General features: G+C 44.0%; 1 protein-coding gene across 2 annotated transcripts in view; it reads right to left on the bottom strand.

Moving 5' to 3' along the window:
* AOAH (acyloxyacyl hydrolase) overlaps positions 1-21,678 on the bottom strand; it is a 145,806-nt gene extending 124,128 nt beyond the window's left edge. For both annotated transcript variants that reach the window (XR_005065736.1, XM_037041139.1), the window contains exons 1-2: positions 21,180-21,678; positions 4,675-4,770 (exon numbers count right to left, since the gene is read on the bottom strand). Coding sequence is in view for 1 of the 2 variants with exons in the window: in XM_037041139.1 (XP_036897034.1) it covers positions 4,675-4,770; positions 21,180-21,306 (223 nt within the window). In the remaining variant the exon portion in view is untranslated. The remainder of the gene's footprint in view (positions 1-4,674; positions 4,771-21,179) is intronic.
* Between the last annotated feature and the right edge of the window lie 2,340 nt (positions 21,679-24,018).

Below are 24,018 nucleotides of genomic sequence, written 5' to 3'. Positions count from 1 at the left end.
GGGAAAGTGGAAGTTACAGGGCAGTGTGTACAGCTGACATTGATGTAAACCTAAAGCCCCAACAAGGAATGGTTCTAGAACGATGATGGTAGAGGCAGTAGAGTTTTGGAATTTCTTTGAACCTCTGTCTCTCTCTCTGTCTTTCCCCCACTCGCCCTACCCCACACCGTGTGAAACAACTCAAACCAAGATTGCTGGTATTCAGGGTACCATCTTGGCCCCTTACCCCAAACTATGATTAGGCAAGGTAGGACTACACACAGCCACATGCCTTGTGGGTTATCAATGTCTATGGGAGAAAGAGAGAAGCAATGGGATGTCAGATAAACCCAAGGATAGGAGAACCCCCGAGTAACTCAGAGGTATGAGCTGGAAAGCATGGCGGGCCAACTGAAGAACAGCAGCTGGGACTGGGAGGCTTTGCCTGCTGCAGTAACAGGTGAGTCTGGAGCTCCAGGTGAGAAGCCCTAAAGAGCAAGCCTGGTCTGGCACCAACTCAGTCCAGGAACTCACCCACCAGGCCTCCTTTGTAGGAGGGGGATCCCAGTGGGGGGAAACCATTGAGCTTGGGGTCAGCATTGAACAAGGTAGAAGCCGTGTAAAGAAAAATAAAAACAAAAAATCATGGGCAGGGGAATGGATTCAGAAAATCTCAGAGAGCAAGCTGTTCCCTTCTTTTTGACATTACAGACATGGCAGGAGCTCTGGGAATTTAGAAAAGCTACCCTGAACCACTTCTTTTTCTAAGAGTTTTGGAAAACTAATCTCCTATAAAAATGAGCAACAGAAATGTATCTAGGTCAACTCCCATACAAAGTTATTATAAGAAAAAAAAAATAAGGAATAGAAGCAAATTCTTACAGATAGCAAAAAGGCATGCCAGAAAGTCATGCCAAAAAAGGATTAAAACAAAACCTAATATTTCAAAATAAGCTAAGAAGCATTAGTAAAAAGATGTAAGGCATGAAAGAACAACAGAAATAAAAATCATAAAAACGCAGATATGGGAAAAAAGAACTCAGGGAAGAGACAAGATTACTAAACAAATGAAGTCTAACCTAGAATGAACCAAGGAAAAAGGGAGGAAAAGGTTGGTGTCTTAAGAGAAATAGAAGGGTGAAAGGGAGGGAAAAAATTAAGATATAAAGTAAATAAAAAGTTAAAAAATATTCAAGAGAGAGGCAAAATATTGAAGGTAGGTGAAGAAGATTCAAAGTATGAATAATAGAAATCCCTGAAGAAGAAAACTAAATTGAGGAAACTGAACAAATACTAAAAACTTTCCTACAATTATAAGTAATGTATTTGGAACCTCCTATTGGGAGGCACAGTGCATGCTCAGAGCATCGGTGTGTAACAAATAACACCGAGACCTATTCCAGTTAGATAGCTAAATCTTACAGAAGAAAGAAATGAAAAAAAAAATCCTTTGAACTTCCAGGCAAAAATAGACTTATATGAAAAAGAAAATTAGATTATCATTAGGCTTTTTAATAACATATTTAAGCTACTTAGGGAAAGAAATTGTGTGCCCAGGATTTTTATATCCAGAAAAACATTGACTTTCAAGTATAAAGGGCACAGAGAATTTGTTATGAACATGCAAGAAATTCAGAGAATATTTCCCAAGAGCCCCCTTCCTGAGGAATGAGCTCGAGACAGCAAGGCAACTAGACCGACATCCTCGTAAGGGCTGATGGTGAACATCAATCTCAGAGCCGCTGATGGGATGGACGTGAAGTGAGAGAGGGAGGGGAGTGGGTCTGGTATGTGACGGCGGTGTACTCGGATAACATAGTGCAGTGATTAAACAAGGAATGGGAAAAGTGCAGGCAAAAAACCATCTTAACTGCTCTCAATGATCATAAAACATATCAATGGTCATCATATTAGAATTGATACTCCGAAGCTGCTCTGTGTGCAAAGAGGGATAGATAAATGAGTAATTATGGGTTCTTTTAACTCTATCGATCCCTTTGTCCTTGAGAATTAGGACTTAGAGTGTAGAAAGAAGCAGGTGACAGCTATGTAGAGAAGAAATTAAGAAAAAATCCTGTAGTCCTGAATTTAAAGTGTCGATATGAATTCATTAGATATATTATTTTAAAATTATATATGTAAATGTGTGTGCGTGTGTGTATTTCTATCAGTGCCTACTGAAGAGGCTTAGAAAGAATGATCAACTCAATAGCAATGAGAGTGCCTATGCATCCAGACTGTGGTCTTCAAATACTATTTCCCATCCAAAGAAACCAGGGCTTCTAAAGGAAATGACCGATTTCAAGCCTGGGGCTGGAAATGCATGAGACGGTTTGGGGCACTTCGTCACACCACTTAGGGAGGAAGCTGTCAGCGGTGGTTCCTTAGGTTCATTTCAAAGGACCCAGGAGCCAAGTAGAAGAGGTTCCCACTGGTCAATTGTTCCCACTTGGGACAATTTGAACTTCAAAAAGGTAATGAAATAGACGGAAACCCATCAAATATGTATAAATCCATGAGTTCATAATGGCATTTTAAAGAAAGCTAACTGACTAATTTGGAATGATAATAGAAAGGCAATGAATTCTTTGAAAACTGGCAAATAAAGCCAAAAAAATTTAAGTGTTTATCCTTCCTTTCTAGTGTGAGCAGTACCATTAGGGACTTTGGGGAAAATGTTTATAAAATGTGCTGGTGAGGACAGAGACTGTCTCCAAACACAAGGTCTGACAGAAGTGAGGCCTGCTTGAGTGTGGTTGGTTGGGTGCCTGAGTGCCTCACACGAGCTGGACAGCCATTGGAACATTTTATCTGAAATGATATTTAGTGTGCTCAAGTGCGGCTTTGTTATGTTACAGAATTACATGTTTTTGATGTTGTGATAAAAGAGTTTTGTCATAAAAGAGTTTTATAATAAAAAAGGGGCATTATTTCTGCTGGACCCCATGTATTTCAATTACTGAGTGAAATACAAATGGTAGGTTAAAGGAGCACCATTTTGTCACCCCCTGTAAACTATAGGTAATTGAGCATCAACAACTCTTCACATCGCAAAAAAAGAAAAAAGGAAACCACTTATGAGGGCCTTCTGATAAAGAAAACACCAGCGCATGTAAGTCTTGCCAGAGCAATCACACTGGAGCCTGATCAAGCCTCTGGACACAGCTGCCAATTTTCAGGAACTACAGAGCACAGAGAAATGTACTCAATCATACCACAAGGATGCAACCAGGAAAACCCAGGGAAACTCCTCGAGGCGCAGTCCACAGCTGAATCACAAGGGAAAGGGAGGGATGGAGAGGACTGTTGTAGATTAAAATAGATGTCAAAAATTTTAAAGCTGGTCAAGATTGTGGTGTCTGGGAATGTCCTCTTGGGTGATACTGTTATACCATGATGCAAGGAAACGACTGTAGCAAAATCCAGGACATTGTCCTTTTAGGAGGATGGGGGACTTATGATGGGATGGGGTGTGTGGATGGGCCTTCTAGAGGCGCTACCGCTGTGTTCCTTTTTGACCTGAGCTATGTTTACAAGGTGTTAAAAGTATTCATTTATTTCGTGTCATTTTCTACATTTGGTTTACCAAGAAAAGGTTGAAAGAACCAACCACAGAAGAACACTATACATTGGGTATGGGTTCACACAAGTGAATGTGAAAGTATAAGGCCCAATAAGAACAATAGCCATTCAGTTCATGAGTGTGGGTCTCTGTAGAGAGGTAGGAAAACGAAACTGGCAGTAGGAGAAGCCAAAGGGCATTTGAAGGTCATCCTCACACAACAAAAGGACCTGATGTAAATATATCAACACCTTGGCAATGGAGAATATGGGATTTGGTAAACACACGTGTTTGTGTATGCCCTCTCCCAGTCTTTATTTTTGAATTTAAAAAATTGGCTTTGTGGGAAAAATACAACAAAAATTAAATCAAAAGAAAAAATACAGTAAAAAATAAAAAAGTTTGGCTTCATAGCTGCATGTACTACGTTCTCTGAAAGCCCTTAGGTGCTCTCAGCACAGCACGAGCTATGCATCAAAGATACAATCACCTTCAGCCCAACAGCCTTACTTAGAAAAAACAGAGTGGGCATCCTCAATGAGTTAGTTCCTTAACATGAATAAATGAACATTGGACTCCTGTGGAAGGTTATTCATTGTGACTAGTCGCCTAACAGTATTCTTAAGGGATAGAAGAATATTTTCTTTCTGCTGAGATTGAATCACAAATGCATGACTTTTTTAAACCACCAATCAGATCCTTCTTTTGCAGAATACAGAAGGACTTTACCAAGATCCAGTTCAAGTCAGTGGAATGTTCCCAGGTTGTCTGGTTATTTCCCATTTGGGGTTTGGTGATCAGTTGTATTCTCAGCCAAAAGCTTCGTGTTGGGTCTGTGCACATGGTCAAATTAACATAAATTATTAAAATTGTTCATCATTTTGATCATGATGACCATGACTGACCACCATTATTCTGCCAGGATGGGAAAGGAATGTCAAAGGAGAAACTTGCCTGCAGTGATTTTCTTGTGTTTGTTTTAATTTCTAGGACCCCAACAGAATACCAATTTATAGAAATAACACAATCAGATGCCCCTGTATAAGGTTGGGCCAGCTGTAAACTTGCTCAGGGTGACTCATGAGCGAGAAAGAGAGGGAGCTCCCTCCCCCCACGGCCCTTTCCATTCTTACCAGGCAGGTAGCTGCACAGCCTCTCCATGGAGGCCTGGACGGTGGAGTTGTGAACTTGTGCCAGCTGTTCAATCACCGACACCACCATCACACACCCTGTAGGAGAGAAGACCACGTCAGCAGTGTCTCGCAGAAAACTGTGCTGGACAGTCTTGGGAAGGAAAGGGGAAATGTGTGCATTCCACCTTCCCAAAACAGAGAGCTTTTGTTTGCCATTCACCTTTGAGACTCTACTGCGGGCATAATTCACTGTGATCCGTAGTGAAATGCGAAGTGTGGTAAGATCCTAGGTTTGGGGTCAGAAGACTGGTTGTCAGCCCAGTTTTGCCACCTGTGAGCTCTGTGACCTTGGGGGAGTTAATGAGTCTTGCTTTATTTCAGCTTCTTTTTTGGTCATGTGGGAGAAAGATGTCATTTAAAGGAGACCGTGCAAAGACTGAGTCTTGCACTTTAACCTCAGACTTACCATCCAGCCTTGCTAAGCTTTGGTTCCCTCACTGCGAAGTACATAATAATGTTTCCCACAAGGCTGCTGTGAGGATGACAGTGCAACTGAAATCATAACGCTTTAAAATCATAACACTATTGGAAAACATTATTTGACCTCCCTGCTACAGAGCACACTGCTTGAAGGCATGTACTTATGTAATGAGTGTCTAGAAGGGACCGTGGATTAAGTTAGAAATACATGCCTTCGGCAACCTTGATATATGATAAGTGTAAAGGCTTAGAATTGCTAGGTTGAAATTCCTGGAAGGTTCTATCACGAGCCTTAATCTCCCAAACTGCTGGGGAAGCCAAAACAAAGAGGACTCTTACTTCTCTATCCAAGAGGTCAGTCAGTCCAGCACCAGTAAGTCTGCATGGGGAGACCACTGGCCTCTCTGAGATAAGAAGAGCACTAATTAGCCAAGCCTGATCTCCAAGGAGGCGAATGAAAGCTTGAATCCAAGACGAAGTTCCAGGGTGCCTGGCTCAGCAGTAAACTCACTATTACCCATCTGCTCAAGGATCTGGGGACCCACATTCACATGCGAGGTGCTATTAAAGCCAAAGTTCCACCAGGACTCCTTGAGGGAAGTGGTAGGTAACAGATGCAAATAGTACCACTGGGATGGCCAGGCAGAAAGAAAGAAAACCTTCCGTCAAATGAGGGCTTGCCAGCAGAGACTGGAAGGCTTGCACCTTCCTAGACACAGCGGCGTCTGACAGGGCTGCGGCACCAGTGTTCTGGGCTCTCGGGGGAGGCTGGGCAGAGCTGGGCTCAGCCGGTCAGGGTGGTGCGACCCTGGCAACCACCGCCTGACAGCTCTGAGAGCAGCTCCTTGCTGGGGCATCTGTCACCATCAACTGTCAGGGCTGATGAGATGTGCTTTGACCTGATCCATGCATCGAGCGGTGTATTGCCTTGCAATGAATTTCGCAGCTGATACTGTCTGGCACTTTATGGTCTAGAAAGCACTTTCACGTATATTTTATTTTAGTTTTAAAATAATTTAAAAAATTATAGATGGGATGCAATCTTATTTTAGAACATTAAAAAATATAGAATAGCATAAAAAGGTAAATATCACTCTAATCATCTGGAGATAATCATCAATATAATCATAAATACAATGATTATAATAATAAATATTAGTCTAATCATCCAATTTTACTTTTATTTTAAATACACAAAGTGTATTTAATATATGTGACTATTTTCAATGCTGATAATATACTTCCATAGCCTGATTCGTGTCTCTGCTAATTGCCCGTTAAGTTAGGAGGAGCTAAATGAGTTTGAACAGCAGTTGAAAAGCAATTATAAATAATTATATTGCAGTGTGATAGGAGTCTGCCGTGGGGCACAGCAGAAAAGGGGGAGGGTTCATTTTGAAATTAGAAACAACAACTTGGATTCTAATTCTGGCTCAGTCACTTACAAATGGAGTGGCTTAGAAGAAGTTACCTCCCCTTCTGGGAGTTCATGTTTCAGAGTTTAGAGTTAGACCATCCATCCCTCGAGGCTGGAAATGGGTCTTCCTCTAACTCTGACTTCCTGACACAGGGCCAGCTTCGGAGCAGTGGTGGGGGCTGGGCAACAGATGTTAGCTGACTTGAAGTGAGCTAATGGGAGAAGCGGCCACCTGAGCGGCGTTTCTGGTCAGTGGCTGGGGGTCTCCCCAGGAGTGGGCCCGCAGGTGCACCTGCTGATGAGTTCTGGCTCAGCTGTCTCACTGGCAGCAGCACCACTGACTCTCTGTTCCAGTCTCGCCACAGGATGTGGCTCCCCCGCTGGCTCTGGGGTGAAACAAGCAGAGCCCTTTCCTGCTGAGTCTGCAGCAAATGGCCCCGATGTGCCGCTCAGAGTCACAGAAGACCGTTGTGGGGACGGGGTTGAGATCTTGCACAGCCATTGCTTCATATGGCATCTCGTCGGTGAGCTGCAGCATTGGACACCCAGCACGGACTTGAAGCACAGCAGGTGTGGGGATTTGAGAATGAAAATCGGAGACCTGGCCCAGACACCACCCAGAGGAGATGCCACGGCGAATCCTGCCTGAGACCTAGTCTGTGGCTTTTATGATTTTCCATGCCTTCTTAAAAATGGTGGAAAACCACAATGACTCCGGACCTGGCTTGCTGCAGTTTTCGATGATCAGAGCATTTTCAGCGTGCACCTTCAAAGGAAAGAAGCAAATGACAAGCAGCCTGGGTGCTTTACGTGGCTGAGCCCGAATGGAGCATTCAGGATGTACCCCAGATCGTTCCAGACTCATGAGTCGGGGTAACTATTTTTCAAATGGATAGGGCCAGGGAGCCTCTTGGGGTGAATACAGACTCGATGGCATTTTCTTGTTCAGATGAAGTGACAAAGGAGCACATGGAGATAATTGTGGATTGTTATGCTGCCTCAGTTTCCCCTAACTGACCAGTCTTTGAGGTGACAAATGTTTGGAAAGGCCAAACTTAAGCAGATGTTACTCCACTGAGAAGAGCCCCATACACTGGAGGGACCTCACTGTAATCCTGCCCAACCTACTGAAAGCCTCTGTATATTTTGGGGTGCTATTTTTGACCCTCCCTGTCTTTGCCTGGTGGTGATTCAAGATCCTCCTCAAACTCCAGTGGAGACCTTATCATCTCCTCCATTGCTCAGCGTTTCACCCTGATGACCTAGGACTGGTGCTAAGTGCTACTCTGACATCCTTCCTCCCAGACATGGCCCTCCTAGAGGACAAAGTCAGTGACTTACTCATCCACTCCAGGGCTTAGCTCCGCCTGGGCTTGGTACCTGAGCTCAGGACATGTTCACTGAATGGATGAGTGAACTGACAATTCTGGAAATAGTCTCTGTTCTTGTGGAGAATGGGACCACCTCTTTATGGAGATGTGCATGAGGAAAAAAAACCCATAGAAGGTGCCCTGGCTGGGTAGCTCAGTGTGTTAGAACATTGTCCTGATATGCTAAGGTTGTGGGTTGGACCCTGGTGAGGGCACATTCAAGAAGCAACCAATGAATGCATAAGTAAGTGGAACGACAAAACACTGTCTCTCTTTCTCAAATCAATTAAAAAAGAAAACCTATGGATGGCTAGTGAATCACTGGAAAGTTCTGCCAGTTGCTGTCTTTTTCTTTTCACTGAGGCAAAGCCACACATATATTTTCTAGGCATCGGGGAAGTCTTCCAAGACGGGCTTTAACAAAGGATGTGCGCATTCAACACAGAGTTACTGAGCACCTGTTCTTGGCTAGAAGCTGTGTGAGGCTCTGATGGACCCCAGATGAACAGCATGTGAGCCCTGTCCACAGTGAGCTCACAGTATAGATTCCAAATTGACATGAACTGGATGGGCAATAGCAAGTAACAGTCAAATGCTGGGCGAGATGTGACTTGAAGAAAATCTAAGGCAGAGCAAATCAGAGAAAAGGCATCCCGGGAGAGAGACAAGACTGGTAGCCGGGAGGAGCATGGGGTCTTTCTCCATAGTTTTCACAGTTTCATTAGTAGCAAGTTTTCTTTCTCACTGGTACTAAAAATAGCAATTTCTTATAACGAGCGGCATAATAAACTTGGTGCGGTGCAGGACTTGGAAATCCACCATTGGTTCAGTGGAGCAGGACTGGATGAATGTGGAGGATAAGAAAACTCTTCTTGCAATTTTCTTTAAGGAGGCTCCATTCTCGGGGGCCCCAGGGATCACATGACTTGCACACCATTCCCTTCCCCTGAAAATTCAACTTGAGGACACGTACGTATTTGTCTCCATCCACATCTTGGAAGAGTGAATGCAATGAGCATGGTGCTGCTCGGGACCAACCAGTACTTTGTACTTGAAGATTTAAGCTTTGCTTTCACTCAGAAGGATCCTGCCAAGCGTTCTTACGGCTTTCCTGGCTCTTTCACAGTGCTTGTTAAAACTGGAAATCATTAGATAAATAAAAAAGGAGAGAAATAGAAAAGTCTCTTTCTGAGCATCGGATGAGTGTTGGCACTGTTATTAGTCTACCTAGTGAAGAGTTTTTATGATCAAAGGACCCTGAGGAAGAGCAGGTGATGGGGCTTGAAATAGGTAAGCGCCCAGGCTGGGCTCCGCTTCTGTTTGAGTTCACTTTCTCACATGTCTCTGCCCATTTCCAGTGGGCTCCACTTCTCTTCCTAGTGGGCTGTTAATTTTGGTTCTACAGCGAGGTATGTCCCGAGTCCTTTAGTGACAAGAATGGAGAAATTGACTTTGCTATTGCTTCTTCTAAGAGGTTGCACTGTCTTGACAAGCTAAAGAATCTTTTCCCTTGGAGAGATGCATGGGCAGAGTAATTTCCCCATTACAGACTATTCTCTGGCTGCTGGAAAACGGTCTGGCTCTGCTAAAGCAAGTTTGTCCAAGCGACTGTTCATTTAGGGAGGGATGACAGCAGGTGAGAGCCATGCATTTTGCTCAGTGGTCACCAAAATCTCTTTTCACCTGGCACCTGAAAATAATGAGTATAATAAACACTGACACCCCTGATATTATAGGAGAAGAAGCAAATGGGCCCGAATAAAAGCACCTGCTACCGAGATCTGCTTGTGGTCACACAGCTTGGGTAGTTTGCAGACTGTACCACGGAATCCTTGTGAGGTGAAACAGAGCTCTTGGATCTGTGATTATAACCATGACTGCAAGGCTGGAGATGCAGGCAACTGCAGAGAGCAGCCTATTGGAGCCCCCATTGGTCTGAAGCCCGTGCTTGGTTGAAAAGTCTTGACAGCACCTGGCAGCCGGGAGAGCCAGGCTGGGTGTGACTCCACTTCCTTTTTGACCTCGAGTAGGAGCACAAGTGATTCATCACATGGCAGAGTGTGCTGCACTGTTTTCAAAGCGTTTTGCATACATTACCATCTCATTCAAACTTCCCAAAGATGGAAGCATAATTGCTGTCATTTTCCAGACCAGCAACCAGGGGTTCTGAGAGTTTAGGTGTGTGGCAGCTGGGGAAGGAGCATGGTATTGTGTTGAGTGAGTCCCTCCCAGATGCTGGCAGTGTGCTGGGCTCTGAGCGTAGACTGAGAACAAGCCGATGTGGTTCCTGCCTTCGTAGAGATTCTATTTTACTAGGAAAATGTGATTGTAAGTAAGCAAACACAATTATACATAATTGTAGGTGCTGTGAAGAAAAGGAACCCGGTGACCCTGGCCAGTGATTCAGTTGGTTGGAATATTGATCTTGTGCACCAAAAAGATGAGGGTTCGATCCCTGGTCAGGGCACATACCTAAGTTGTGGGTTTGATCCCCAATCAGGGCACATACCTAGGTTGTGGGTTAAGTTCCTGATCAGGGAATGTATGGGGGAAACAATCAATGGATATTCCTCTTTCACATCGATGTTTCCCTCTCTCCCCCTCTCCCTTCCTTTCTCTCTAAAAATCAATAAACATACCCTTTGGTGAGGATTTTAAAAAAGAAAGAAGAACAGGGGGTAGTGAGGATGGGTTGCTATAAACTTTCTTAGCTCAAGCTGATAGAGAAGGCTTCTTGCAAAAATACACCAAAAAATGGCTAACAATGGAAAGAAGAAAGCAGAGTGAGAAGCTGGAGCAGGCTTTGTAGGAAGGGGGAGTTAGTACCACGTGAGAAAATGAGCCTGGTGCCAGAACCCAGTGGTGAGAGATGAGGTGCAGGGCTAGGTGGAGACTAGGCCGTGGTGGTGTCTGGAGATGAGAGAGGAGGTAGGGATTCACCCCGAGAGCAACGGGATGGCCCGGGTGGTTCGGTGGAGGGACTGCTTCCGCCTGACCTGCATCTTATAATCATCCTGCCCGCTGTCAGGTGAGGAGGGAGCTCAAGGGGTGGAAGCGGGAGCAGAGAGCTACAGGAGGAGACTATTTTGGTCCTGGAGGAAGAGGATGGAGGCTCAACTAGAGTGACATGTGGCTGTGGGGACAGAGGAAAGTGGATAGATTTGGAATTGATTGTGCTGGTTGGCCTGAGAGGAAGGAGCTATGAATGAGGTGAGGAGAAGTGTGAAGACCAGTGAGAAGCAGAATGGCCTTTTTGTTTTCGCTCAGGGCCCAGGGAGGGGTAGGGCCCAGGTTTGGGAGTCATGCTTTGGCTGTATTTGGGTCCCTGCATCCTTGTTGGACCAGCATGAGTTAGTCCAGTACGTCTCCTCCCCAGCGTCCCTTCACAAACAACTTAGATTCTGCTCTGGAATTTCCCTGCTGGAGTGGGAGCAGAGGATATGGTTTATTCTGGTAATAATTCATTTTTACTGTATCTTTTCCATTACCATTTGTCCCCCCTAGACCTTCTCCTACTTCCATCTATCGCCCCCACCCCTGCAATCAACACACGGTTGCCTGTGTCCATGAGTTCTTTATAGGGTTTTATAGTTTGTCATTTTTTAAAGATTTTATTTATTTACTTAGAGAGAGGGGAAGGGAGGGAGAAAGAGAGAGAGAAACATCAATTTGTGGTTGCCTCTCACATGGCCCAACACTGGGGACGTGGCCCGCAACCTAGGCATGTGCCCTGACTGGGAATCGAACTGGCAACCCTTTGGTTCACACCCCAAGCTCAATCCACTGAGCTACATCAGCCAGGGCTATAGTTTATCATTTTAACCAACAAACATCATCTAGTGCCAGGGTCCAGCTTTGGCAGGGCTCAGGGTCCCTGAAGGATGGACTACGCAAGGGACAAATGATGAGTCAGACACCCAACTGGATGCCGGAGAACAGCCAGCCTCTGTGGGTCGGACCGAACTCATAGAATTTGATTTAGGCTTTATTTTTATAGAGATTGTTACATAACATTAAAGGAACGGTGCATGGTATGATCAGTTAAGTAGAAAAAATCAATACAGAGGTAACTAGGAACAGTACAGGAAATTCCATAGTTTCAGTTATGTTAAACAAAAGTTGTTTTGACCAGGAGAACCATTAATCGGGCAATTTGAAATAGCTCTACATACAGAGTTTGAATATCTTATTGTTTATTAAAGTTCTTAGAATTTGACATGGGGCAAAAGGGTACACTAGATCAAACAGAGGTCATAGAAAATTTATTATAAGGCCTTTGTGATGTCTAACTTAGCTATCCATCTTTCTGTCTAAAATGTTTCTTTATGTAACATGGACTCTGACTCCTTGGTAATTGTTTCTACATGCTTAGTTTGTAGTAGCTAATCAGCTTCTCCTGTTTCTCTGCCTGTCTACTTCTAATTAATACATATTCCTGTCCAAGGTAGAGGAGGGGCTGTTACTCCATCAACTTTTAGATATTCAGGGGCTACTTCATTAGGGGGGACTTTGTTCTATGGCCAAGAAATTATTTTGTATAACTTCATTGGAATTATGCAGATCTTTGTACTTGAAATGCAGGTGTCTAAAAGTCCCACCACCGATTAATCACAAAGACGGACATGCAAGGAGACATAGACAGGAAATCCAGCCACAGTTGCCTCTGCTGTGCAGATGTATCTCATCCATCCCAACTGTATCAAGGGACGGCTATTGGTCGGTTCCCGACAATCTAGGCCATTTTTATGTTGGTGAGAAGAAAAGGAAATAAGAAAGAAAATATGAAAGTCATCACCTAAAATGATCCCAGTACCAGCCTTTGTCTCCTCAGCTGTTGGTGACTAAGCCAGAGATGGGGGCAGGCAGCCCAGGTGTAAACACCACAGCCTTGCCCCTTGTCCTGGCACCGGGCAGGTGTTTAACGACTGCTCATTTCTATCTCACCTGCTGTGTCCCCCATCAGGTGAAGATGTATTCTTCAAATACTCTGTTAAAAATAGAGGCTTATGAACTTATCTTTTAAAAAACACATAATATTAACATTGTTGTGGTTTTATTGTCATTGATTTTTTTTTAATTGCAGGTATCTAGTATCTTCAAGACATTTAGAAAGATTAGGCTCTGTGGCCTAGCCCCGACACCTCCTGGAACATCATTTCTATGAGAAAATGCTCAGTGAATTCCCGACTGCTGACTTCCCCGAGAACACTGGCAAACAGAGAGGCACTATGTTGGACAACTGCTGGCAAGAACAGGGCTGAAGGCATTCCAGGGCCCAGGCAAGGGCAGTGAGGGGAATGAACAGGCTGCACTGAGAGATGCAGGATGGTTGGCATGGCTGATTTAGAAACACATAAAACGCTAATAATAAAGACATGAGAGTGACGATGCTGGAGGCCATTCCATCCTGTTATTCATTCAACACGTACTTCTGAGCACCTCTATGTGCTCAGAAGCTTGAGGGGCCCAAGGTGAATATGAGAAGTCACAGACCAGCAGGGAAGCCTGATGACTAGCTCTCCGCCTGGGGCACAGGGACCTGTTGGTGCTCTGGGACCACAGAGGAGGGAGAAGCTTCGCCCTGCCCTGGGGGACCAGCAACAGTCTGCTGGAGAAGCTGAGTGGGAAGGAATGGGAAGACCTCATTTGATAGAAAAAAGTGGGAAAGGCCTCTAGGAAGAGAATGGTGGCATTTTTTGACTTGCAGGTGAGAAAGGAGAGTTGGCCGAGGCCACAGCCCCGGGTCTATGGGAGAAGAAGAATGAGAGAGGTAGGAAGGAGGCAGACCCCGGAGAGCCTCAATGGTCGGCCTGCAGAGCACAGGTGTCATGCTGTAGAGTCCAGAGTGCAAACCAGTGGTCTGCAAACACTTTGCTCTGTACCCCTAAAAAAGTTTGAAAAACTATGCACCCCTTCCATACTTTAATGGCTGCGAGTAGCATAATTCCAGGAAGATTGTAAGTCTTGCAATAGAAATAACACATTAATCTTTGCTATGTATCCAGAGAAATTTAAATACTACACAGATTTATACTTATTCCTATCCAGTTAAAACATATGATTAAACTCTTCTTTCACAGTGAGGAATTTATGTTGGTAATTCCTGTCCTTGAATTCGTATTTCAATGAAAAGTCTACTTTCTTGCATTTTCTTCAATTATTGAATTTTGTCCCAATGTAATATGCTTTTATGATTGAAAGTATTTTATTGACTACACTATTATACTTCTTAACATTAAAAATAAAATTTAAGTAAAAATTTTAGTTTCCTGTTAATATAACATCTAAATATTAAAACATTCTTCTGGATAGGGTTTCCTTTATTAATAAAATTAACTTATCTAAACATTATGTATTGCCAGTTTGATAAACAATTTCTAAATAATAAAAGTCTATTTTTAAAATTATAATAATTAAATTATAATTTACTTATAAATTATTACTTTCAGATTTTTCCATGTATTAGTATATAGCTGTCATTTTGGTAATGAGACTCTTTTACACTCTTTTTTGCCATTTTAAAAATATATTTTATTGATTATGCTATTACAGTTGTCCCATTTTCCCCCTTCATTCCCCTCCGCCCTGCACACCCCTCCCACCTGCATCTTCCTGCCCCTTAGTTCGTGTCCATGGGTTGTACATAAAAGCTCTTTGGCTTCTCCATTTCTTATACTATTCTTAACCACCCCCTGTCTATTTTCTACCTATCATTTATACTACTTATTCCCTGTACCCTTTCCTCCTGTGAGGCTGGGGATTTCTCCCAGCACTGCAACCCCCACAGGTTTTTTCAGTCAGAGATTTTGAGGCTTTATTTCCCTCACTGGAACCCTGGGTTGCTGGGTCTGGCCCACTCCACAGGTGTTTCTCCTGGTTTATCCGCACACAAATGTGGGACCGCCCACTCCACCAGCTGCTGCCTTGCCCACCTGGTCCTCCAGCTGCCTCCTTGCTGCGAGTCCTCTCTGCCCCGGCTGCCTGTCTCTGCCCCTCCTACCAGTCTGAATGAATGTTTCTTCTTTAACTCCTTGGTTGTTGGACTTCCATACAGTTAGATTTTCTGTCAGTTCTGGTTGCTTATTGTTTTTAAATGTATTGCCCTTCTTTTGGTTGTGTGAGGAGGCATAGTGTAGCTACCTACACCTACATCTTGGCTGGATTAAAGGTCAATTTTAATTGAAAGTACATCTGTTAATGAGATGGTTAGGCCTTTTTAATGAATACCTCCATCCATGAAAAAATATTACTTAATCATGTAAAGTGACATGATGCAATACCTTGTCTGTTCCTATTTTTTATTTTAAAAAGTAAGTGCCAAAAAACACACCTACTTAAATAAGTAAATGGGAATGAAAGTACTTTTGATATAATAATGTCATTTAATTCATCAATTCCTCAGTTAAATGTCAAAAATCTTAGGTGATCTATCATTAAAAATTATTTCAAATGATCTATCACTTGACAACTCTATTAAGTCCCCCTTCAATTGTGCTGAAAGCAAAGAACTAGAAACCTCCTGACTTGCAAAAACATTTGTTATGTAGTCACTTTCTCAATTTCTGGGAAATGTAAAAGAAGTTTTGCTAAGACTTATCTGCTAATTATGTCTATTACAATTTCTCTTGGAGAGACCTTGTTAAAATCTAATATACTCAAAAAAATTGGAAAGCTGAACCATTGTTCTTTTCAATCCACTTTTGCCTGTACAATATTTTAAGTAAAATCTTTCTCTTGATGCACACTTCACATATATTTCTGTCGCATGTTGGATCTGCAGAGTTATTTCATTTAAGCTATGAAAGCTGTCCTCCATATAAACCTCAATGGCAATGTCACGTCTTAGACAGTAAGCGGCAAGATGATGAATGGCTTCTGTCAGAAGCCATGGTGGCTAACGACCGAGTGCTCAGTTACAGAGAAGTGGAGAGAGTGAGATGTCTGTGTATGTGAATTGTGATCGCACATTTCCTACCTTCTCTTCTGCCTGCCTCTCAGTCTTTTTTATTTTGGTCAGCGGCGTTGCCATTTTACCATTGACATTGGCTTGAAACCATAGGACCACCTCTTTTTCTTTTTTTAAAACTCAAACTATGAAGTAATCTCTGACTGCTCTGTGTGGGTTGGGAAGAAGGGGTTTTAACTGAATCTGAAGGCATTTTGTATATTTAACCAAAATAAGGTGGGGGGAAACTGTGTTTTTCTTTAACCTTTTGTAAGGCCTCCTGAGCACCAAGTAGTGCTAAAAAAATGAAAAAATTAACTCGGTGAATTAATTTAAACGTCAATGACTTTGGAACATAGGGATTACTTTGGCCCTAAATCACCCATGTAAAGAAAATGGTGTTTTGCAAAAAATAAACATTGCTCATTATTGATTCTGTAACATTTGAAGAGTGGCAGAAAGAGGCCCAGCTAAACTATGTTTGCTCAGTAATCAAATGGGTTGTGTAGCTCAGTGCAAACACATTGTGGTAAACTGAAAAAGGGACCACTGGGCTTTGCACAGCTGAGTTCTGATACTGGACAAGGTTCAAGGTCATGTCCTCTGGGTCTACTGCTGGTTTCCCATAGCAAAGGCTCCCTGCAGGCCTGGAGCTGGGTTGTCTATGATGGGATGTTCATTCTGTCACTCAGTAACATCTGTGTGGCTCCTTTTTGATTATCTCCGGCCCCAACAATTTCACCTTTTGTGAGAGCTGGCTCTTCAGTGGTGACTATGGCAGCCGCGTCTCTACTGTGAGTTGTCTTCACTCCTCCCTGCCTCTTACTCAGTGACTAAAAGCCAACCCAGATCCTCTGCTGGGAAGAGGACTGGCAACCAGTGAGAGCGTTCACCTCTGTGAGAACTGAACTGTGATTGCAAAGTCTGGACTTTGAGAGAGAGCCCGTTAGTCAGAGGGCCTTGGACAGAAAACCAGCAGGTCTGGAGGGACAGAGATGGGGCAGCACCGAGAGGCCAGCAGAGGGACTCCCTAAGCTCTTGACAGCCATTATTTTTGGTCTCCTGGCTCATTGTTTAGGCCTTGGTTGTGTTTTTCTGCTTTTTGGTTTTAAAATTCATCTCCTGAGAAAGTTTTCTTTTCTTTTTTTTTTTTTAGCTTTGAGTCTAGTTTATGTTTACTTGCAATTTTAGAAGTTATAGCCTTGGTGACCAAAATGGTGGCTAGTGAGCCAATGTCTGGGAAATGAGATAAGGAAGTGGGCATAAGATAACAGCAAGACAACAGTGGCAGAAATTTGTTAAAGCTTCGGATATAGATATGACACAGAAATCACAAAAAAGAAAATGTGAATAAGTTGGACTTTAAGAATATCAAGATTACATAAGAAATTCTTATAATCCAATAATAAAAGACCAATTTAAAAAACCAAATAGGCAAAGACCTTGATTAGGCATTTCTTCAAAGCTATACACACGACCCCTACTTTGAGAAATGCAAGTTAGACAAAATACCACTCCATACCCTTACCCACTAGGATTCTATAATAAAATAAGATGGATAATAGCAAACTAGATGGGTAGTAACTGCTCTATCAAACAGTCTGGCAGTTCGCCAAGATGTTAACATGGAGTTACCACATGACCCAGAAATTCCACTGCTAGGTATATGTGTAACAGAAGTAAAAACATGTGTCCACACATGTCCTTGTACATGAATGTTCATAGCAGAACCACTAAAACAATGGCCAAGAAATGGAAACCACCCAATGGTCCATCAACAACGAGCAGATAAACAAGGAGTGTGGGTGCAGACCACTCACACTGGAGTCCTCTCCAGGTACTGTCTCCGCCAAAAGGACCTCTCCCACTAGGGTCAGTTCATGTCCTGCGACTGTTCAGTGTGCGAGCTCCAAGGCCTGGACCCACTTTAGGACAACTCTAAAGAGTCATTTTAGTTCTAGAGAATTCCATGAGGTTGGCTGAATCCTTTGTTGTAGCCGCACCACAGCTTGCCTTGTCTTGCCCACACCTGTTGTCTTCTTCACCCTCTCACGGGTGTTTTCCCAGGCAGCCTCCTCAGTGAACTCCACGCACTCACATTTCTGGGTCTGTTTCCCAGGGAACCACCCGCAAACAGGAAGACACTGACCTGGAGAGCCTGCAGCAGCTGGCTCAGACCATAGTCGACGCTCAGCGAATGTGGGTTACCCCGTGGACTCCTCTTGTGTCCACCTTTCTCGTTATGATGATAACAGGAAAATAAGTCATCCCTGCAGGGTTAGCTGGAAGTTGTGAGTCGGTGGGTGGATTGGTGTTAAATATCACCTAACCTAGTCAGCAACAGACTCTCCAAGCTCTTGGGCCATGGGGCATTTTAACGGGCAATCAAAGTGAACTTGTGTGGCTAGCAGAGATGGGCACAGAGTGCTTGACAGTCCCCATCAAAAGGAGAGGTCTGTGTCTGCTCTCCTGGATTCTGACTGGGGGGACCTGGGCCTGCTTTGACTGACAGAAGGTGAAGGGACACTGTCCCAGTTTCCAGATCCAATCTTGGACAGACTGGAAGTTTCTGGTTCCTGTCTTCTGTAATGCTCTCTTTGGGGTCCCTGAGCTGCCATGTAAGAAGTTCTACTTTCCTGAGACTCTCCTGCTTGAGAGGCCAAGTGTAAAAACTCTGATGGACAGTCCCAGCAGAGCCAGGCTTCTGTCTATCTTCCCCGCAAAGAGCACCAAACATGTGAATGAAGCTGCCTCAGATCATTCCAGACCCACCAATCTTCCATCTAGATAGCACTCAGTGACCTCAGTCAACCTTCCATGGAACAGAAGAATCACCAGCCAGGCTCTGAAAAGTCCTCGACCCAGAAAATGATGGTATAGCAATACGGCTATGTTTTAACTTGATGTGCAGTAATAGACAACCAGCACAGCCTCCCCCTGGACCCCTCAACAGCTCCTGTGAGCTCTCTGCGCCTCACTGGGAATGGGGCAGGCAGGGGAATGCAGTATGATCTCATGTCTGTTTTAAAGCCTCGGAAGCCCAGTATCTCAGATGCCTTGCCTAAATCTAAACACTGAATTTGCGGCCATCCTAGAAGTAGAACTTACTTCACTTAAGCCTTTCATCAAGTGTATTTTCGTTAGGCAGGCTTTAGGGTTTTGTTTTGAGCAAACAAAATGATGGTAAATAGCCCTGGCTGGTGTAGCTCAGTGGATTGAGCGTGGGCCTGCGAACCACATGATCGCGGTTCAATTCCCAGTCAGGGCACATGCCTGGGTTGCAGGCCAGTTCCCAGCAGGGGACACACAAGAGGCAACCATACATTGATATTTCTCTCTCTCTCTCCTTCCCTTCCCCTCTAAGATAAATAAATAAAATCTTAAAACAAAAACAAACTTTAAAAAATGATGGTAAATATTTATTAGACAAAACCAAACAGTGGGTGAGGATGACCTCCCCATCATGGCCCTAAGGGGCTGCAGACCTTTGTCCCCGGGACTGTGGAGCATGGGTTCACAGGGAATCTCTGGTCTGAAGGTTTTAATTTAAAAGGAGACTTTGGAATTAGAGGTATAGTCACTAATTAACAAGGTCTGTCCAGAAGGTATCTAGCCATGTATTATGAAAAATAGAGATATTTATTGAAGATATAAGAAACACTGTACATAGGACAATGACGCCTCAGTCCCCTTCATAGTGGGCACCTTGGGACCTCACATAGTTCTCCCAATCGCCAACAGCTGCCCCATTGTATTTTCCTGAATCTCATCAATGGTCTGAAATCTCTTCCCTTTCAAAGGTGATTTTAGTTTTGGGAAAAGGCAGAAGTCGTAGGGCACGAAATCTGGGCTACAGTGGGGCTGAGTCACCTGGGTGATTTGCAGTTTCTCCAAAAAAACTCTGCATGAGGCATGATACATGAGTAGGTGAGTTGTTGTGGTGAAGCTGCCAATCACCAGTCATCCATAGCTGTGGCCTTCTGAATCATCAAAATAGTTTCCATGGAGGAATGTTCACACTTATCACAATATTTGATGCAGATTCATTTCTCCACTCACTCAGTCATGTTTCATGACGGCCACCTAGTACATCTGCTCACTCAACTGCATCTACTGCCCCCACTGATTAGCACAGTGAAGTCGTCATTGTTCACACATGCACATTCTAGTCCACTCTCCTCGGCTGTCAGGTCACATCGAAGTGGCACACACCATTCTCATTATATTAACAATGGCTGGGCTTTTTCCGGACAGACCTTCTGTACAATAACCCGAGGTCATGGCTCTTTGGGAAATAGAACTAATTTAGATATTTTTCTGTACTGTCCCCAGAAGTAACTTATTAAGTGTCAGAATCTGGGTCTAGATTTCCCCTTTGTAAGATATGGCCATCATAGTAACACTTTGGTTCCTTTTTCTGAGTCGTTCATTGGATTAATTGCTGCCAAGGTTTCTGAGGCTCCTTGGCTCCAAGGACTGACCCATTAACATCCCCACCACTGTTTTGGAAGCTACAGGGATAATATGAATTTCAAAGGTCTTATCCTACTTCTACTCTTCTTCAAATGTAGCCCTCCCCCCAAAAAACAACAACTTGGAAATGAAGTACTTCGAGAAAGGTAAAGGAGCTGTATCTCAGTCATTGTTCGGTCTTCCCAGGTGACTGTCCTATAATCGGCAACACTGGACTCCCCAGGAGAAAGAAGCAGACCGAGGTGGTTGAGCCCTTAGTGGGTGCACATACTCTAAATGTGCCTGCCTAGTCCCAGTTCTCAGCGCGTCCCTGTGAGGAGGGGATTGTGTTCCATCAGTAAGAGCACAGAGTCGTGGGGTGGGGCAGGGGACGCCCATGAGGTTTCATAGACACTGAGGGGCAGAGCAGAGCGGAGGGGTGGGCAGCAGTTGAACTCAGGTGTGTCTGTTAGAGTTCAAAGCCCCTCTTCTTCCTGCTGTGCGATGCTGCCTTCTGAAAAGGGGTCAGCGTGCTGGGCTTTTGTGGTTGTCTACCTGGGGGGGTGGGGAGCAGGGGAGGGAACCCAATCACCAATGCAGCGGAAGATTTGTATGACTAATTCAAACTAGCAACTGTACACAGCACTGTACACACATGCACACACATGCATGTGGAGTATGGACACACACTCTAAAACCCAAAGTCCTTCCGTATCAGTGAGGAATCTTCCTTGGAGTCTTACAGCTCTTTATGTCATTTAATAGGCGATAGGCTATGCGAACAAGGTTATTTAATCATAATGTTATGTCCACTTCAAAAATATGCAAAATACGTACATACCTACACAGGTGTGGCCCTTTGAGGCTCTGGTGCCAGGAGGATCATCGTTGGTTGCAGAGGCCAAGGAGTGCAAGGGCAGGAGAAGAAGCACAGGAGCCACCAAAAGGCCTCTCCAGGGGCACTTCATGGCAAAGCTATGCACCCAGGGAGACCAGCCAGGCTGCAGAGGCCGCGGGGGCCGTGATGTCCTGAAGCTAAGGCTGCGGGGTGGAGTGGTCTCTCTCCCCTTCTCTTCTGTCCTCTGACGCACTCTTACACGCTTTTCAGTAAGTGTGAAGCGAATAACGACACACAAACACTCACAGAGTCACTTGTCACGCTACTTTAGATCCAAGAGAGAGAGACATGTAGGCGCTGGGAAGAGCTGGAGGGGTCTCTGCCAGGCAGTTCTTCGGAGATAGAAACAGCTGAAAACAGGAAAAACCCAAGTTGTGCAGCTGACCGTAAGGCGCATGTCTGGGCTTGCTTGCAGACGGCAGAGCCCGGAAACCTCAGGAACCCCCAGGCTGGTGGAACCGTCTTGGGGGTGGTTAGAAGACACTTCCTCTTTCATTCTGGCAAAACTAAAAAATTAAGCTGCAGAAAATAAATAATAAAACGAAACCACAAACACACAACCCAGTCACAACGGGATCAGCAATGCCCAGTGATTGTAGAAAGTATAATTTGTTACATTCAGAAGTTATTCAGTTTTGCTCTAAATAGCTTTATGTGGGCAGGTTGTGCTCCTTATTTTGCTGCTGAAGGAGAGTCTGGTCAACTAGTTATTTCCTTCAGAGAAGTCAGATTATTCCTCCAAGGGTCAAGTTTTCTCCAAGACTTTCATTTGGTGCCTAGAAAATGAGCAATGCCATAGTGGGCAGGCAGCATGGCTGGATTTTAAACCCGGTAAGGAAAAAATAAAGGTGCCTGAATGAACCACCTTGCATTTACGGGGCTGTGTACCACGTGGCTCCTCTCTCCAGAATTTCAAGGTGTGTTTGCATTCCCCACCTGGGGGTGATTTCTGCGTGATTTTCTCTTCTGAAGATGAGCACTGAAGGCTGTTTTCTGGAGAAAACAAACAAAACAGAACCAAATCACTGATAGCGAAAAGACATAATTTAAGTGCTTTGCTTTCTAAAACAAGATACAATAAAAACAAAATGAAAAATGTTCTTATTAGTGGTAAAATAAATTTAAAAAATCGGCCTCATTTCATTGGACCCTTAGTCTCCACAGGGTTCCAGAAAACTCTTTATCAAGTCATTCATTCAACGCACATTTACTGATGATCTATTACTGATGATCGCCTTCCAGCCAGTCACTGTTGTAAGTGTGGAAGGTATGTAAACTGCCCAAGATTTCTGCCCTCACTCAATGATCATCTGTGGAGTCACCGTGGACTCCCACCTTCTAGGAAATCCATTTATTTAAATAAGTTGACACCACTTTCGTGTGTTGTCCTCACTGGTCCACATGATTAGAGCCGGCAGCTGTGTGGAAGTTCCTCCTTGGGTAACTCAGAGGCCCACCATGCCCACAGAGAAGGAAGCTGTTTGTTCTGCTTTGCCTTGTAAGTGGGTGCAGAAATGGAGTCCTAGGGCTTGCATGCAGATCATCAGTCATCACATGGTTCCTAGGCTGACTTGGGGCACATTTCATAGATACAATGAAACAACTTCTTGTGTCGGGAAATTAATGACATGAGGCTTTTAAAAAATCTGTTCCTAATTGATCACTTTATATAAAACATATTTTAGAGAGTCACAGACCCCTTTGCAGTTGTGATGAAAATTACGTATCTCCTGCCTGGGTGCGGGGGGAAGCACATAACACAAACACTAAATTTTACACATGTATTTAAAAAAATCATGGACCCCTGAAACCCATTTATTTATTCTATGGGTTCATGGACCCTAGGTTGAGAAACCTCGGTCTGGAAGTTTTCACTTTTCTCAACTTCTTATTCTGTATTGCACATACGTGAACTTCCCATGAACTGGAGTATTCATTCCTCTTTCAGTTCAGGCACTCAGATTGAGAAATCGTGTAGAGTTTGGGCACCCCTGTCCCCACACAACCATTGTGATAGAATCTCTCTCTGTTGATCAAGCGTGTCCGAGCGAACCTAGGTCCCATCTCCAGCCGCTGTCAGGAGGCGTTGCGTGAGAACCCCCTGCCCAAGGGCCGGTCTCTGGTCCCCAGGCCAGATATCATATACTGGCTTTCACATCTTCTTTTCAGTTTGTGGCAACAAAACCAAAGTTCCTTTGTAGAGTTTCTATGTAAAATACTCCCCCAAGGAGATTCTCTAATCGATTTTTATTAGAAAGAGAGAGAAACATTGATCAGTTGCATCCCGTAAGTGCCCAGACTAGGGACTGAATCTGTATGTGCCCTAACCAGGGATTGAATTGCATCGTTCTGGTGCATGGGATGACGCTCAGCCAACTAAGCCACCCTGCCAGGGCTTTTGTATAGTTTCTATACATATCTGAGTAGCATTTTTAAATTTTAATTTGTATTCTTCCTTTTACTTTTCACAAAACCTGCTGAACAGCCTCTTGGTCATTCAGAAACCAGTGTGGGTTGTCTCCCTTTCTTCAGCCACGAGGGGACGGTTTCACAGGGTGAAATGCTGACATCAATATTTGGAATCAGTTATGAAATTTATTGTTCACTGTGTTCGTCTAGAAAATGGCCTGCCAAAGACATATATGTTCTAGTCTGGGAACCTGGGAACCTGGGAAGCTCACGTGGCCAAGGTGAGTAAATTGTGGCTGTGAGTAAATTGGAGATCTTGACCCAGGGCATTACCCTAGACTAGTTGGGCGGGCCCAACGTGGTCACAAGTGCT

The sequence above is a fragment of the Sturnira hondurensis genome, unplaced genomic scaffold, assembly GCF_014824575.4.
Source record: "Sturnira hondurensis isolate 20B ecotype Veracruz unplaced genomic scaffold, ASM1482457v3 Scaffold0002840, whole genome shotgun sequence".
Classification (NCBI taxonomy): domain Eukaryota; kingdom Metazoa; phylum Chordata; class Mammalia; order Chiroptera; family Phyllostomidae; genus Sturnira; species Sturnira hondurensis.
The sequence above is the reverse complement of the archived record's forward strand: the minus strand, read 5'-3'. Positions and strand labels throughout refer to the sequence as shown.